This window comes from Phacochoerus africanus, chromosome 16 (genome assembly GCF_016906955.1).
Source record: "Phacochoerus africanus isolate WHEZ1 chromosome 16, ROS_Pafr_v1, whole genome shotgun sequence".
In the NCBI taxonomy this organism is placed as follows: domain Eukaryota; kingdom Metazoa; phylum Chordata; class Mammalia; order Artiodactyla; family Suidae; genus Phacochoerus; species Phacochoerus africanus.
In genome coordinates, this window is record NC_062559.1 from 11989767 (window position 1) to 12004623 (window position 14857).

A 14857-nucleotide genomic window follows, 5' to 3' on the forward strand; every position below is an offset into this window, starting at 1 on the left:
TTGATTTGCATTTCTCTAATAATCAGGGATGTTGAGCATTTTTTCATGTGCTTGTTGGCCGTTTGTATATCTTCCTTGGAGAAATGTCTATTCAGGTCTTTGGCCCATTTTCCAATTGGGTTGTTGGCTCTTGTGCTGTTGAGTTGTATAAGTTGATTGTATATTTTAGAGATTAAGCCCTCGTCAGTTGCATCATTTGAAACTATTTTCTCCCATTCTTTAAGGTTTTTTTTTTTTTATGGTTTCCTTTGATGCGCAAAAGCTTGTCAGTTTGATTAGGTCCCATTGGTTTATTTATGCTTTTGTTTCTGTTGCCTTGGGAGACTGACCTGACCTGAGAAAACATTTGTAAGGCTGATGTCAGAGAATGTTTTGCCTATGTTCTCTTCTAGGAGTTTGATGGTGTCTTGTCTCACATTTAAGTCTTTAAGCCACTTTGAATTTATTTTTGTGCATGGTGTAAGGGTGTGTTTCACTTTCATTGATTTACATGCAGCTGTCCAGGTTTCCCAGCACCACTTACTTAAAAGACCATCTTTCTCCCATTTTATATTCTTGTCTCCTTTGTTGAAGATTAATTGACTGTAGGTGTCAGGGTTTATTTCTGGGTTGTCTATTCTGTTCCATTGGTCTCTATGTCTGTTTTGGTACCAGTATCACACTCTCTTGATGACTGAGGCTTTGTAATATTGCCTGAAGTCTGGGAGAGTTATGCTTCCTGCTTGTTTTTGTTCCTCAGGATTGCTTTGGAAATTCTGGGTCTTTTATGGTTCCATATAAATGTTTGGATTGTTTGTTGTAGTTCTGTGAAAAATGTCTTGGGTAATTTGATAGGTAATGTGTTGATCTGTAGACTGCTTTGGTAGTATGACCATTTTTACAGTATTAGTTTTGATATATTCCTTAGGTTTTTCTACATACATAATTGTGTTTGTGAATAAGGAAAGTTTTACTTCCTTACACACCTTTTATTTTTCTTAATATGTTGAATAAATATGCTTGCCTTATTCTCGATTAAGAGGAAGCATATATACCATCTTTCCTTATAAAATATGCTCTTCTGTTGTTGGTGGTGTTTTTTAAAAAGCCCTTTATGTAATTACAATTCTATGATCAATATTCTGAGTTTTTTAAATCACAAATGAGTGATATATATTATCAAATGCCCTTTCGTATCTATAGAAGTGACTTGATTTTCTCCATTATTTCTTTATATCACATTTTCCATTGATTTTTTAAAAATACTAACCTTGCAGTTTTAAGATAAGCCCCTCTTGATGTATTATCATTTTTATGTGCTGGATTCAACTTACTAGTATTTTTTGAGCATTTTTATTACTATAATTATGAAAGATATTGGTCTATAAATTTATTTTCTTGTAATATCCCCAATGGGTTTTTATATCAAGGTTATGCTATAAATTGAGGTGGGAAATGACTGTTTTCTGAAAGAATTTATTTAAGATTGGTGTTATTATTTCCAGAAGTATTTCATAGGGTTTCCTAAAGAACCGTCTGTGCTTGAGATTTCTTTGAAGCAAGAATAGACACAGAATTATTTACATTTTCTATTTCTTCTTGAGTCAGTTTTACTAAGTTGAATTTTTCAAGGAATTTGTCCATTTAATTGAAATTGTTGAGTCTATCAGCATAAAGTTACTCACAATGTTCTCTTCTGAATTTTTTTTTTCTTTTGTCTTTTTGCCATTTCTTGGGCTGCTCCTGTGGCATATGGAGATTCCCAGGCTAGGGGTCTAATCAGAGCCATAGCCACCAGCCTACACCAGAGCCACAGCAACACGGGATCCGAGCTGCATCTGCAACCTATACCACAGCTCACGGCAACGCCGGATCATTAACCCACTGAGCAAGGGCAGGGACCGAACCTGCAACCTCATGGTTCCTACTCGGATTCGTTAACCACTGCGCCATGACGGGAACTCCTCTTCTGAATTTTTAATGTCTGTAAAATCCCTTTCTTAATTCTCAATGCAAGTAATTTTTACAGATCTCCTTCTCTTATCATTCCATTATTTCCCACTTACTTTGTGCTTTTTTTATGTGTTTCACTTTTACGTACATATAAACCCCAACTTTTCAATATTAATATTTTTGCTTTAAGCTGTCAGTTGTTTTTAAAGAAATTAAGAAATGAAAGAACAACTCATAGTCTTTTATGTGTCTCCACATAGTCACCATTTTCAGCTTTATTCATTTCTTCCTGCCTATCGAAGATTTCATCTGGCATCATTTTGTTTGAGTTTGGAGAATTCCCTTCAGCTATTTTTTTAGTAGTACAGGTCTGTTGACAGTAAATACTTTCACATTTTTTTTCTGAAATGTCTTTGTTGTATTCTCATTTTTGAAATTATATTGTTATGCATATAAAGCTCTAAATTGACTGGTTTGCTGGTTGGCTTGTTTCAGCACTGTATGATAGACCTGTGTGATGACATCAAGGGCCCTCCCCCAGATAATCCAGAATATTCTATCTCAACATCCTTAATTTAATCACATCGGAAAGTGCCCTTTGGCCTTATATGGTTTTCCTAGTTTCTGGGCATTAGAGTGTGGGCATCTTCTTGCCAATTGTGGTAGTAGGCATTATTCTGACTTGCACAGGGCTTTCTCTGTCTTTATCCTGTTTAGGTGTATTGATCTTTCTGGAACTTAAGGTTGACTTTTTCCCAAGCAATATTTTCATCTACATATTCTTTGTTCTGTCATCCTTTTCCTCTCCTTCTGGCATTCGATTACATGAAATTTAGATTGCTTGTATTGTCTCACAGGTCTTGGTAAAAAAATAAACCAGTTTCATCTCTGTTTTTCAGATTAGGTACTGTCTATTGCTCTGTTTTCGTATTTATTGACCCTTTTATTTTGTAGTGTCCAATTTGATCTTAAGTCCTTGCAGTGATGATTTTTACAACATTTTCTTCATTACATTCTATTCAGTTCCCTTCTTCTTGCTTCACAAAATACAAAAATAAATCTAATATAAGGGAAAATGCCACTATCCTAGTGTTAAATCAATAGGCTATCTTTCTTCCCAGGTTTATACAACTTTGATACCACTGCTCCAGGATCAAGTGTTGATTATAAGACTGTATACTATATTAGGTCGGTCATGATATTACAGATTTCAGAAGATTGATTGCTTATGGAAATAACTTTAAAGCATGTAGGTGAGTTTTTTCCAGCTTGCACCATTAAGTCCCAGACTCAATCTCACTGTTGGCAGAGAAGCTGAAACAGGATTTTTTGCCTCTCAGGAACTCATCTTAATATAGTGAATTTACCTCTACTGAACAAAAATGGAAAAAGATAAAAGTATACAAGTAATCACAGTGAGAAGGAGTTCTTAGGTTCCCACATTGTAAGAATCTTTACTTTTTCCATAGTAAATATTCAACAATTGCTAGGTTAATTTTAATGAGCAGAAAGTTAGTTTTTCAAATATAGCTCTTTCCTTTTTTACTGGAAAAGGAAAATCTACAATTTTAGACATTGTAGACATTGGCTGTGCATTATCATAGGGCTAATATTATCAAAGTAAGGAAGGGGACGGCATGTGGTAGAGTTTGAGAGCATGAAATTATTGGCATCAATCTAGCATCTAGCATGCTAGTGGAGACCATAGCAGCCTAACAAAATCTCATCACTTAGCATATAAAGAAACTGAATCTATGAAATGATTTTTGCTGTAGTTATAGGCAAAAAAATTAATTAAGTAAATAATAGTACTATTGCTGATGGTGTTTAGATTGCTTACAGCATGAATTGTGGTAGGATTTTAAAACACACCCATGCCCAGAAATCTTACTATTTGATAAAATGGAAAAAAGCAATACCATAAAACCTAATGGCATTGCTTCCTGGCAATAAAACAGCTTGTTAAAACTCACATAGAGAAATACGGATTGGATGATAATGGTGCCACTGCAAATCGCTTACGTAAAATTTCTCATTTTGGTGATGAGGGTGGTGTGTCAGAGAGGGAAAAGAACCCACGGGAGGTAGTTCAATTGAGGGAATTTAATACAGGGGGACCAGTTACAGAACATTCGAAGAACCGTGAAGAGGTAACCCGTAGATAGCAATCCATGGATAAGCGACTGCAGGAGTCTCTGCCGCCCCCAGGGCTGGGGGGGGGGACAAAGAGAAAAGATGGCGTCATCAGAAGTCTCTGCCGCCCCCAGGGCTGGGGGGGGGGACAAGGAGAAAAGATGGCGTCATCAGCACTCGGGAGCCAGGGCCACTAGGAAGTGTGGAACCTTGGAGAAGTGGCCACTGACGGGCTGTGGAGTGAGGGTCATCAGGCAGGAGCTGGAGCTCCAGAGAAGGGAATCAGGTGGTGAGAGTTGGGGTCCCTGCTGAGGTTGCCTGTCTGGGCTTGGACCTCAGAGAAAGAGATGGCTTGGGGAGAGTGCTTTCCAGTGGGAGATGGAACACAGAGGGGAAACAGCCCCTCCAGAGACACTGCTTGAAAAAAAGAGAGCTAAGGAGAAATTCTTGCTCTCTCTTCTCTTTCTACTGGACAATTTATATAAACATATGTATATCTTTTTTCTTGCTCCCAGGCCTTTAGTACATCTGAGTTTATGCTTGTGTGTGATGGGAGGTAGAAAACTGATTTTCTTCATCTCTATTATAGTGAGAACTATTCCCAGCACCATTTGCTAAACTTTCCATCATTTTTCCAATAATTTTTAATCCTATATCCACATATTCCAGCTTCTTATCCTTGTGGGTCTGTTCTATGCTCTCTCTTCATTTGCTCTGGCCTTTATGTCTTTCCCTGTGCAAACACCTCTATTTGAATTACTGGATCTTTAAATATTACATGTCACAATATTTAATAAGGATAGTCTGTTGCTCTTGATGTTTTCAAAATATTGTCAGCTATTTAGGGTTCTTTATTCTTTGAAATCGACTATAGAATCAGATTGAGAAGATTCATAAAAACAGTATTTCTCATATTCATTTGGAATTATATTGAATTTATATGTTAATTTGGAGGAAATTAATATCATTATAGCATTAAATTGTCCCATCCGTGACTATGGCATACCCTCTCATTTTATTTAGGTTTTCCTTTATGTCTTCAGCAGTTTAAAATTTTTATGCATGAAAGTCTTCTGCATTGCCTTATTGTTTTGTTGATATAATAGATGAATTTCTGTTTTTTTTTTTTTTACTTAGCTATTGCTAGAAGAGAACACTATTGATTTTTTATGTTAGTGGTGTTCCTTTCTCATGAGGTTTAACTCTTGGCCTGTGAATTTTCTTGGGATTTCCACGTATGGGATGATATCAGTAGAAATATTACGAGGTTTGCTTTTTTTCTTCCAAGACTTTTTCCTCCAATTTTATTTCCTTGGCTTATTATGTTGTTTAAGACCTCCAACACTATGTTGAAAACTTTTGTTGCTAGTGGGTAGTTTTGATTGTTGAAAGGAATGTTTCTAAAGTTTCTTTATTCTGATAATGTTTTCTCTAGGGATTTTTGGTAGATGATTTTTCTCAGGTAAATAAGTTATATTCTTTTACTTGTTTTCTAACAACTGCTTTTAAAAGGCACTGAACTTTATTATTTTTTTTTTCTTGCATCTTTTGGGATGATAGTGTGGTTTTTCCTCACTCAAATAATAATGTAGGAGTTCCCGTCGTGGCGCAGTGGTTAACGAATCCGACTAGGAACCATGAGGTTGCGGGTTCAATCCCTGCCCTTGCTCAGTGGGTTAACGATCCGGTGTTGCCGTGAGCTGTGGTGTAGGTCACAGACACGGCTTGGATCCCGCATTGCTGTGGCTCTGGCGTAGGCCGGTGGCTACAGCTCCAATTCAACCCCTAGCCTGGGAACCTCCATATGCCGCGGGAGCGGCCCAAGAAATGGCAAAAAGACAAAAAAAAAAAGCATAATGTAGTGAAATTGTAATAATGTATTTGCTAATGTCAAACTATCCTTAATTCCTGTGAAAGGCAATAATAGTTCACAATTTGATATTATTATTATTTTCTTTTTCAGCCTCTCCCTTGACATATGGGAGTTCCCAGGCCAGGGATCAAATCTAAGCCCTAGCTGCAACCTATACCACAGCTGTGGCAATGCCGGATCCTTAACTCACTGTGCTGGACTGGGGATCCAACTCTCACCTGCCGCCGCAGAGTCAATACTGGATCCTTAACCCACTGCACCACAGTGGGAACTCCAATATTTAGTTTTTATGTAACAGAGAAGCATAAACAATTAGGTATTTTTAAATGATTTTGGTATGTATAATTATAAAAATAATTTAGATAGAATTTTTCTCTCTTATGCTGCCCTTATCTGGCTTTATTATCTCAGAAGCTGTAACATCATTTTCTAAAGCAAGTTTTATTAGATACTGTCTTTCTTTAAAATGGGTAGAAGTACTTGTGAAACATCTAAATGCACTTGGCACATTTTGGGGTAGGGGTGAGTAAGACATATTTTTGATAATTTTCAGTTTTCGAAAACATTAATCTGCCCAATTTCTATATCTAAATATTTGTTTACACCAAATTTTTCAAGTTATATTTTCCCCAGAAATTGCTCTCATCTAGGTCTTCCAGTTTGTTAACATATAGATCTTCGTAACAGTCTTGTATGGTTTTTAAACTCTATTACCTCTTTGGCTATCCTCCTTTGTTTTATTTTTTAATAAAACAAAAGTTTTACATTTTTCATTTTTTGTTACTTGGTTTTACAGGACTACCTTGTTCATATTTTTTTTAAAAAACTGTGTTTAGTATTGTTGATTATCTCCATGGTTTATTGTCCTTGTCACTGATTGCTGCCTTGGGCATTTCGTAGGGACTAGGAGCCAGGAGTCTGCACAGTGGGAGGAAAGGAAGGGTTAGAGGACTCATGCCTGTTTCTCTTCTCCTCCCCCAACCCAGGGTTTTCCTGACAGTAAGTGGAAGAAGCACTTGAATAGCAAGAAGAAGGATGAGATTTGAAGAGAAATGGGGAATAGTATTCTAGGGAGGAGCACCGTGCAGAAAGAGAGAAAAACTCACCCCAAATGTGTGGATGGAAAGTTTTTAATGCTCTTAGGATAATGAGTGACTGTGGATGCATGTAGTTTAGGGGCTGACTTTGTCTTTCTCTCAAGCCGTATATGACCAGAAAGGAAATATTCGAAGTTTTCACAAGGGTGTAAAACATGTCAGGTTGAACAGATGATTGAGTATCTGTCGTTCATATACCAATGTATTTTTGTCCATAAATGATTCATTCTAGCCAATCCTGAGGGTGATTATGATGATTAGGGCCTTGTGCCTTATAGGATGTTAAGGCTAGACCCATCTGAATAGTGAAAAATAACTATTTCTAGTAAGCATTTAAAAAAATTACCTTTGGTCTAACTTGTTCCAAAAATAATGTGGTTGTGCTAACAATAGACCTGTCTTTGTTCTGAAATGATAATTACTGTAATTCCTCTTGTGCCTGTGCAGTGATTCTGGACTGATTGTGAAATGCCAGTGGAACTGCCGTTGACAGCTATTTACCTCTATCTGTTTGTGGTATTTGCTGTTGAGCTCTCGTTGAGGCTGAGACTATGGCTTAAATGTGCTCTATGGTACTGTGTAAGCCTTATGACTCCAAGGGGTTGGAAGGTATTTGTGCAGTGTTCAGTCCTGTCCAACTCAGAGGAATAAATCCTTCCTTGGCAGGTTCTGCATCTCTTTATAATGATTTTTATCTGTTCCCATTGTAGCTGGTTTACAGTGTTCTGTCAGTTTTCTACTGAACAGCATGGGGACCCAGTTACACATACATGGATACATACATTCTTTTTTCTCACATTATCATGCTCCATCGTAAGTAACCAGACATAGTTCCCAGGATCATACAGACATATCAGGATCTCATGGCTAATCCATTCCAAAGGCAATAGTCTGCATCTGTTAACCCCAAGCACCCCATCCATCCCACTCCCTCCCCCTTGGCAACCACGAGTCTGTTCTGCAGGTCTACGATTTTCTTTTCTGTGGAAAGGCTCATTTGTGCCATACATTAGATTCCAGATATAAGTGATATCTTATGGTATTTGTCTTTCTCTTTCTGACTTAATTCACTCAGTATGAGAGTCTCTAGTTCCATCCATGTTGCTGCAAATAGTATTATGTCATTGTTTTTTATGGCTGAGTAGTATTCCATTGTGTATATATAACACATCTTCCTAATCCAGTCATCTGTTGATGGACATTTGGGTTATTTCCATGTCCTGGCTATTGTGAATAGTGCCGCAATGAATATGCAGGTGCATGTGTCTTTTTCAAGGAAAGTTTTGTCCGGATACATGCCCAAGAGTGGGATTGCTGGGTCCTATGGTGGTTCTATATTTAGTTTTCTGAGGTACCTCCATACTGTTCTCCATAGTGGTGGTACCAGCTTACATTTCCACCAACAGTGCAGGAGGGTTCCCTTTTCTCCACACCCTCTCCAGCATTTGTTGTTTGTGGACTTATTAATGATGGCCATTCTGACTTGTGTGAGGTGGTATCTCATGGTAGTTTTGATTTGCAGTTCTCTAATAATCAGGGATGTTGAGCATTTTTTCATGTGCTTGTTGGCCATCTGAATATCTTCGTTGGAGAAATGTCTATTCAGGTCTTTTGCCCATTTTTCAACTGGGTTGCTGGCTTTTTTGCTGTTGAGTTGTATACATTGTTTGTATATTTTAGAGATTAAGTCCTTGTCAGTTGCGTCTTGACTAGGCGTAATGACAAATAAAAAAGCAGAACCTTTAGATTTGGAAAGTTTTCCGCCAAATACATTTGAGGAAATTATGGCTGAAAACTTTCCGAATCTAAAGGTTCTGTATTTTTATTTGTCATTAGGCCTAGTCAAGACAGGGGTGGAGGGGGGGAGAAAATGGTTATTGCCTCCAGTGGATAAAGGGCTATAATGTCAGATAAATACTGGGCTGAGAAATACTTGAAGATGAGGGATATATATTGGAAAAGTTCCAGAGATGAGATAGTGGTTTGAATCCATAGGTTAACTTAAATGGGTCATTTAAGGACAGCCAGAAAAAACTTTGAGGATCTGGTAATAGGCCAGAAAGAATTTCAATAAATTCCCACTTCATTCTCCTCTGCTTCTTTGTTCTCTTAATTGAATAAAAGTGTATGTAAAGTTCACAAGTGAGTGCTTTTTTGACATCGAAAGTGTTCAATAACGATAAGTCCTTCACTTTTCAGTTTTTGTTCTATTTCCTTTTCCTTTCTGTCTGCCCCTTTGTATTGTTTTTCTCTTTGCAGTTACACATAATTGGGTTTCTATTATTCACATCAATGCAAGTGCAAAATTAGTTCAAAGCATCAGATACATACAAATATCTGGGAACCAAATTAGTGGAAGTTGACTTTAGAAATCTCAGTTAACACAGCTTTTTTCCCCCATTCATTAGATAGAGATGAGACATATGGAAACAAGCTGATAACATGTAGGCTTTGCTTTTCTTTTTTAAAGTGAATCTTTTAGATTTTGAGCTAGCGTTTGTATTAACTCCTTTTAAAAGTTTGTTTACTTCATTATAAGTTGATGGTCCAAATGCAGTGTGATTGAACCTTACTGAATATTCGTTAGCATCATCTGCTGAAGTATCCATCTCAGCTTAAGGCATGGCAATTCTAGTCATTGTATATACCCCAAAGAGTAAGCATCCGCCAGGAGATATACGCGAGGAAGTTTATATCAATAATAGCCCCAGGAGTTCCCTTCTTGGCTTAGCAGTTAACGAACCCCACTAGGATCCATGAGGATGCAGGTTTGATCCCTGCCCTCGCTCAGTGGGTTAAGGATCCAGTGTTGCCATGAACTGTGGTGTAGGTCACAGATGCTGCTGCTCGGGTCCCGCATCGCTGTGGCTGTGGTGTAGGCTGGTGGCTACAACTGAAATTTGACCCCTAGCCTGGGAATTTCCATATGCTGCAGGTGCGCCCTTAAAAAAAGGCAAAAAGTAGTTCCCTTCGTGGCACAATGGTTAACGAATCTGACTAGGAACCATGAGGTTGCAGGTTCGGTCCCTGCCCTTGCTCAGTGGGTTAACGATCCGGCGTTGCCGTGAGCTGCTTGCGGGGTAGGTTGCAGACGCGGCTTGGATCCCGTGTTGCTGTGGCTCTGGCGTAGGCCGGTGGCTACAGCTCCGATTCGACCCCTAGCCTGGGAACCTCCATATGCTGCGGGAGCGGCCCAAGAAATGGCAAAAAGACAAAAAAAAAAAAAAAAAAGGCAACAAAACAAAACCCCAATTGGAAACAACCAAATGTTTACCAACAGAAGAGCAGCTGAATACTATCTATTACTCCAAAATAATGATGAGCAAAAGATGTCAAACACAAAAGAGTACATATCGAATGACTCACGTCATATGAGGTTCAAGTTAAGCAAGTTGCATCTATGGTAATAGGAGCTAGAGTCGTGGTTACCAGCCGGTTAGTAGGAGGAGTGTAAATAGGTTGGGCACGTGGAAACCTTGTGGTTGCTGTAAACTGCCTGAGCCTGATCTGGGTGGAGAGTCACATGTGCGTATCAAAGAGTTCATCCACCTGTATGAGGCAGTCTGGGCACTGTGTGTGTGCTGCCACCACACCTAGCGTCTGACTGCAGTCTATCCCTGAAAGTGTAAATGATGCTAAAATAGATGTACAAAATATGTACTTTTTTTTTTTTTTTATGGCGTTCCCATCGTCTCTCAGTGGTTAACCAATCCGACTAGGAACCATGAGGTTGCAGGTTGCGGGTTCGATCCCTGGCCTTGCTCAGTGGGTTAAGGATCCGGCGTTGCTGTGAGCTGTGGTGTAGGTTGCAGATGTGGCTTGGGTCCCGCGTTGCTGTGGCTGTGGCGTAGGCTGGCAGCTATAGCTCCGATTCGATCCCTAGCCTGGGAACCTCCATATGCCACGGGAGTGGCCCAAGAAAAGGCAGAAAGACACACACACACAAACATATATATATACTTTTTTACTAAGGCAAGGGAGTTACGCTCATCTGTTGGAGACTTTTAATGTTGGGTTGACTTTTCGTTTTGTGGCTGCATAATGAACTGAGCTCTTACTGTGTTTGATTGTGATGCTCAAAGCTGTTTTACTCTTCAGAATGTTTTCAATCGAGGATTATTATTTTGCATTTCCTTGATCTTATACAGATGAGAAGTCGTTTGAGGAGGTTTTAGGCAAAAAGGAAAAGCTTGCCTAAAGTTTAAAAAGTTTTCTAAGCATGGGTTGCATATTTAAATATTATTTCCTATGTAATAATTTCTTATATATTATAAATATATAAATATATTTATTAAATATATATGGAAGCTGCCTTAAGCTATGTATTTTATCTCTTTTATATCCTTTTTGTTCTGTGTACACTGGTTATTTAATGGGAAGAGAGATGACACAAAGAGCTTTTGTATTAAACTGACATGGTGACCTTAAGGCTGAAAATAACATAAAAGCAAAAAGTAGCTCTCAGGGATCAGGCTATCAAATGTTTCTATATTTTAGTTGATTTGTATTAATGATTTATGCAAGGTTTCCTACTTTGCTCATGGCTAACAGCTTTCAGCAAGTATCTTCTCAAAGGCGTTTTGATTAGAGAGTGACCTCAGGGTTCCCAGATTTCCTGAGTAACTCTTGCTTCCTTTTGCTTCTTGTTTTTATAGGCTGCCCTGCAAGTTGGGGGCCACGGAGAAAGGCTGCACCAGTGTCGGGAGGTCATGCTGCTAACGTACAAATCCATCCCTATGCAAGTGGATGGGGAGCCCTGTAGGTTGGCCCCAGCTATGATTCGGATCTCACTGAGGAATCAGGCCAACATGGTACAGAAGAGCAAGAGGAGAACGTCCATGCCTTTACTCAACGAGTGAGTCTGCCCTTGCCCACCTTTGTGAACACGGAGACCACCGTGGAGAGGAGGGCACAGAGCATGTGCATGGTCGGGGGCCTCCCTGTGCTGAGAAAGAAGAGTCCAGGAAACTCAGCAGTTCCTCGGTCCCCCACACTCATTTCTTCTTCACCTTTACAGAAGACCATGCGCTTCTTTCAGAAATGATTGCTGTGTGTTAGACTGATGATGCCTTTTCACTGACCGCTTGAGTATATATTTACTGGGACCAGCAGACCATCATTAAGAGTGACTCAGGGTCATAAAACGTGTGCAGTGAAATGTGTTCTCTTTTGTTTTAAGAAGGCTTGCTGTTGGCCTCCTCTTTACCCCGCTCACTTGGAGAGTGTTGGTTTCTCCAGGTACAGGAGGTTGGCAGAGCTGGGTTCTGGTTCACCTGTCTCCACGCTGCCTCCTCTTCTCCTCATAGTGGGTTGTCCCTTTCCTGATGCTCCCGTCTTGGGGTCCTGTGCACTCTGATGCTTCAACTCAGTTTTGCCCTTCTGGGTGGCATCCTGTTATCTAGATGAAACCTGACCCACAACAAAATGCCTCAACCAAATGTACTCCTCCTGGACCCTTTCCTTTCTCGGGCATTTCGATAAACTGATTTGAGAGAAGGTGATACTTAGATATTTTGAGTGCACATGCATTTTATAGAGCGCTTTAATCTCATTTTTAATTGAAATGTCTCTTTGGGGTTGGAGAAGGAAGTGGAGAAAGATGGGGGTTGGGGGCATCTTTTTGAATATCTTTTGTGTATCGTGTGCCTGTGCCTGACCTGACTCAAGGTAAGGCCATCTCAGGGTTCAGCCTCGGACCCTTCTTCTGTCACCAGTGAGGGACCCTCCCAGGTGCTCCTCCTGTTTGTGGCCTGTGATGCATGGTGACCTCTCTGTACTGAATGGCTGGCTTCATGCAGTGCCTGTGAAGCAAGGGCATGCTTTGCCATGTATTTACGGAGTAAATATGACAAGCGCAGAGGTGCCTAGAATAAACCAGTGACACAGATGTCATGGCTCCCTGCCAGAGCTTCACCTCTCTTTCTGAGATGGCAGATGTTGAAGGACACCCTTAGCCAGAGCTCATAAAATGTGTCAGTTTTGAGGGTCTGCTTCTAGATCTGAAGCCAGGCTGAGGGAACCTCTCTCCTCTGCATCTTCCTTTCCAGAGTCACTCTGGACTCCCCCAGCGCTTCTCCTGGGTCCTTATCCAGCGTTTAAGTTTAGTTGGCTTGCTGCCGTTTTTTCATTTTGATTACATCTTGCAGCCAGTTCTTGGCGCATTTCTGCTGCTTCCTCTTTGCCCTGCCTTTACCTTCTGTTAGGTTAAATAAGCAATCGGTGAGTTTCAGGCAGGCTGTCAAGCAGCAGTAGAATGTTGACTGTACCTTCTCTAGGAACATGAGGGTTAAGCCATGAGTCACTGGTTTGAGAGAAAACTCTCAGCTGCTAAGTGAAAAGCCCTCTCTGAGAGCGTCCAGGTTGTTTTGGATCATTTGTAGGAAGTTTGTTAATGGAGCTAAAACTTCTTAATATCTTCAGGCAGACAGCTCCCATTTTCATGCCTGGTGCTTCTCTGTTTAATAACCTTATCAGACAGGAAATTGTTTTCAGGTGTTTCGTTTCAGTTTTTTGCCCCCGAGAAAGAATATGTTTTTGCTCAGTAACTGTATTGTTAAGAATTTATTTGGACTTTGTTCGCGTATAAAAACAAATGTAAAGAGTTGTTTTCTTTTTGTACACGTGGTACATTTGACACGTGATCTGACTTTGTAGATTTAGCTGCCAGGGTGGTGAAGAAACTCAAAAATACAGTTACTTCCCACCAGGGGGCAGTGGTGCCTCCATCTAAACAGCCTCAGGCTGTTGGAAAGACTTGTGAGAAGTGGCAGTTAATAATATTCTGTTCACTTCTTTAAAGAATGTATAAATCTCAAAGATTAGCAAAGATCTTTATTATTTTATTATTAAAATTACCATTAAAGGAGGGAGTTCCCGTTGTGGCTCAATGGTTTATGAGCCCAACTAGTATCCATGAAGATGCAGGTTCAATCCCTGGCCTCACTTACTGGGTTAAGGATCTGGCATTGCTGTGAGTTGTGGAGTTGTGGTGTAGGTCGCAGACATGGCTCAGATCCCGAGTTGCTGTGGCTGTGGTGTAGGCCAGCAGCTGTAGTCCTGATTCGACCCCTAGCCTGGGAACTTCCATGTGCCACATGTGTGGCCCTAAAAAACAAAAACAAAAAGAAAATCATTCAACACTACATTTTTAGACAATGTCTAACCCACTACTCTTGGTCACCCTCTGTGATTAGATGGCTGCTTTTTATTTCACTAGAAATCCTGGCTTGAAAAATCTAACTTCTTCTAGTAGATTTCCAAGTGGAGTTTCCAGTTTAAGGGCAGTGTGGCCCTTATAATACCTTCTCACAAGTTTTCTTGCATCTTCTGAGTCCCCCAAGCTTTTCTCTGTTGATATCACAGGTGTACAAAGTTCACTAATGCAGACAAAGCAGGGAGAGAACATTGAAAGAGAATTCTGTCCTTCATTTTTCCCATCCCTCTTTCCCTTTTTCCCTTTCTCCCTTATTATTATATATTTTTTTACTGTTTCTTCTGTACCATTTGCATTTGCTTTTCTTTCTGAAGAAATGGAACTGTTTAAACTGCTTTTAGAATTTTAGTTTAAAAACCTGTGTGCGTGTGTGTTGGGGGGAGGGAAGTGTCTCAGTCAGAAGCAGGTGGCTTTCCGATCATCTTAGGGGCTTCGCCTCCCTTCACGTAGCATGTAGGATGAATATTTGAGGGTTGAGTGCAGGAATGCCTATGCTCTTCAAGGATTTGCCCCTTCTCTGGGAGACCAGGTCTGTGGCCCACGTTGCCCCTGTGACTTTATAAGCTAATGGGTCCTAAATGCGTGTCTTCAGCCCGGGCTTTCTTCTCA

The 14857-nt window shown here is 39.9% G+C and overlaps 1 protein-coding gene across 2 annotated transcripts in view; it reads left to right on the forward strand.

The window, feature by feature from the left end:
- The window catches only part of DGKI (diacylglycerol kinase iota), a 471782-nt gene that overhangs the window by 305888 nt on the left and 151037 nt on the right, over positions 1-14857 (forward strand). For both annotated transcript variants that reach the window (XM_047763504.1, XM_047763505.1), the window contains exon 20: positions 11691-11890. In XM_047763504.1, the coding sequence (XP_047619460.1) occupies positions 11691-11890 (200 nt within the window). The remainder of the gene's footprint in view (positions 1-11690; positions 11891-14857) is intronic.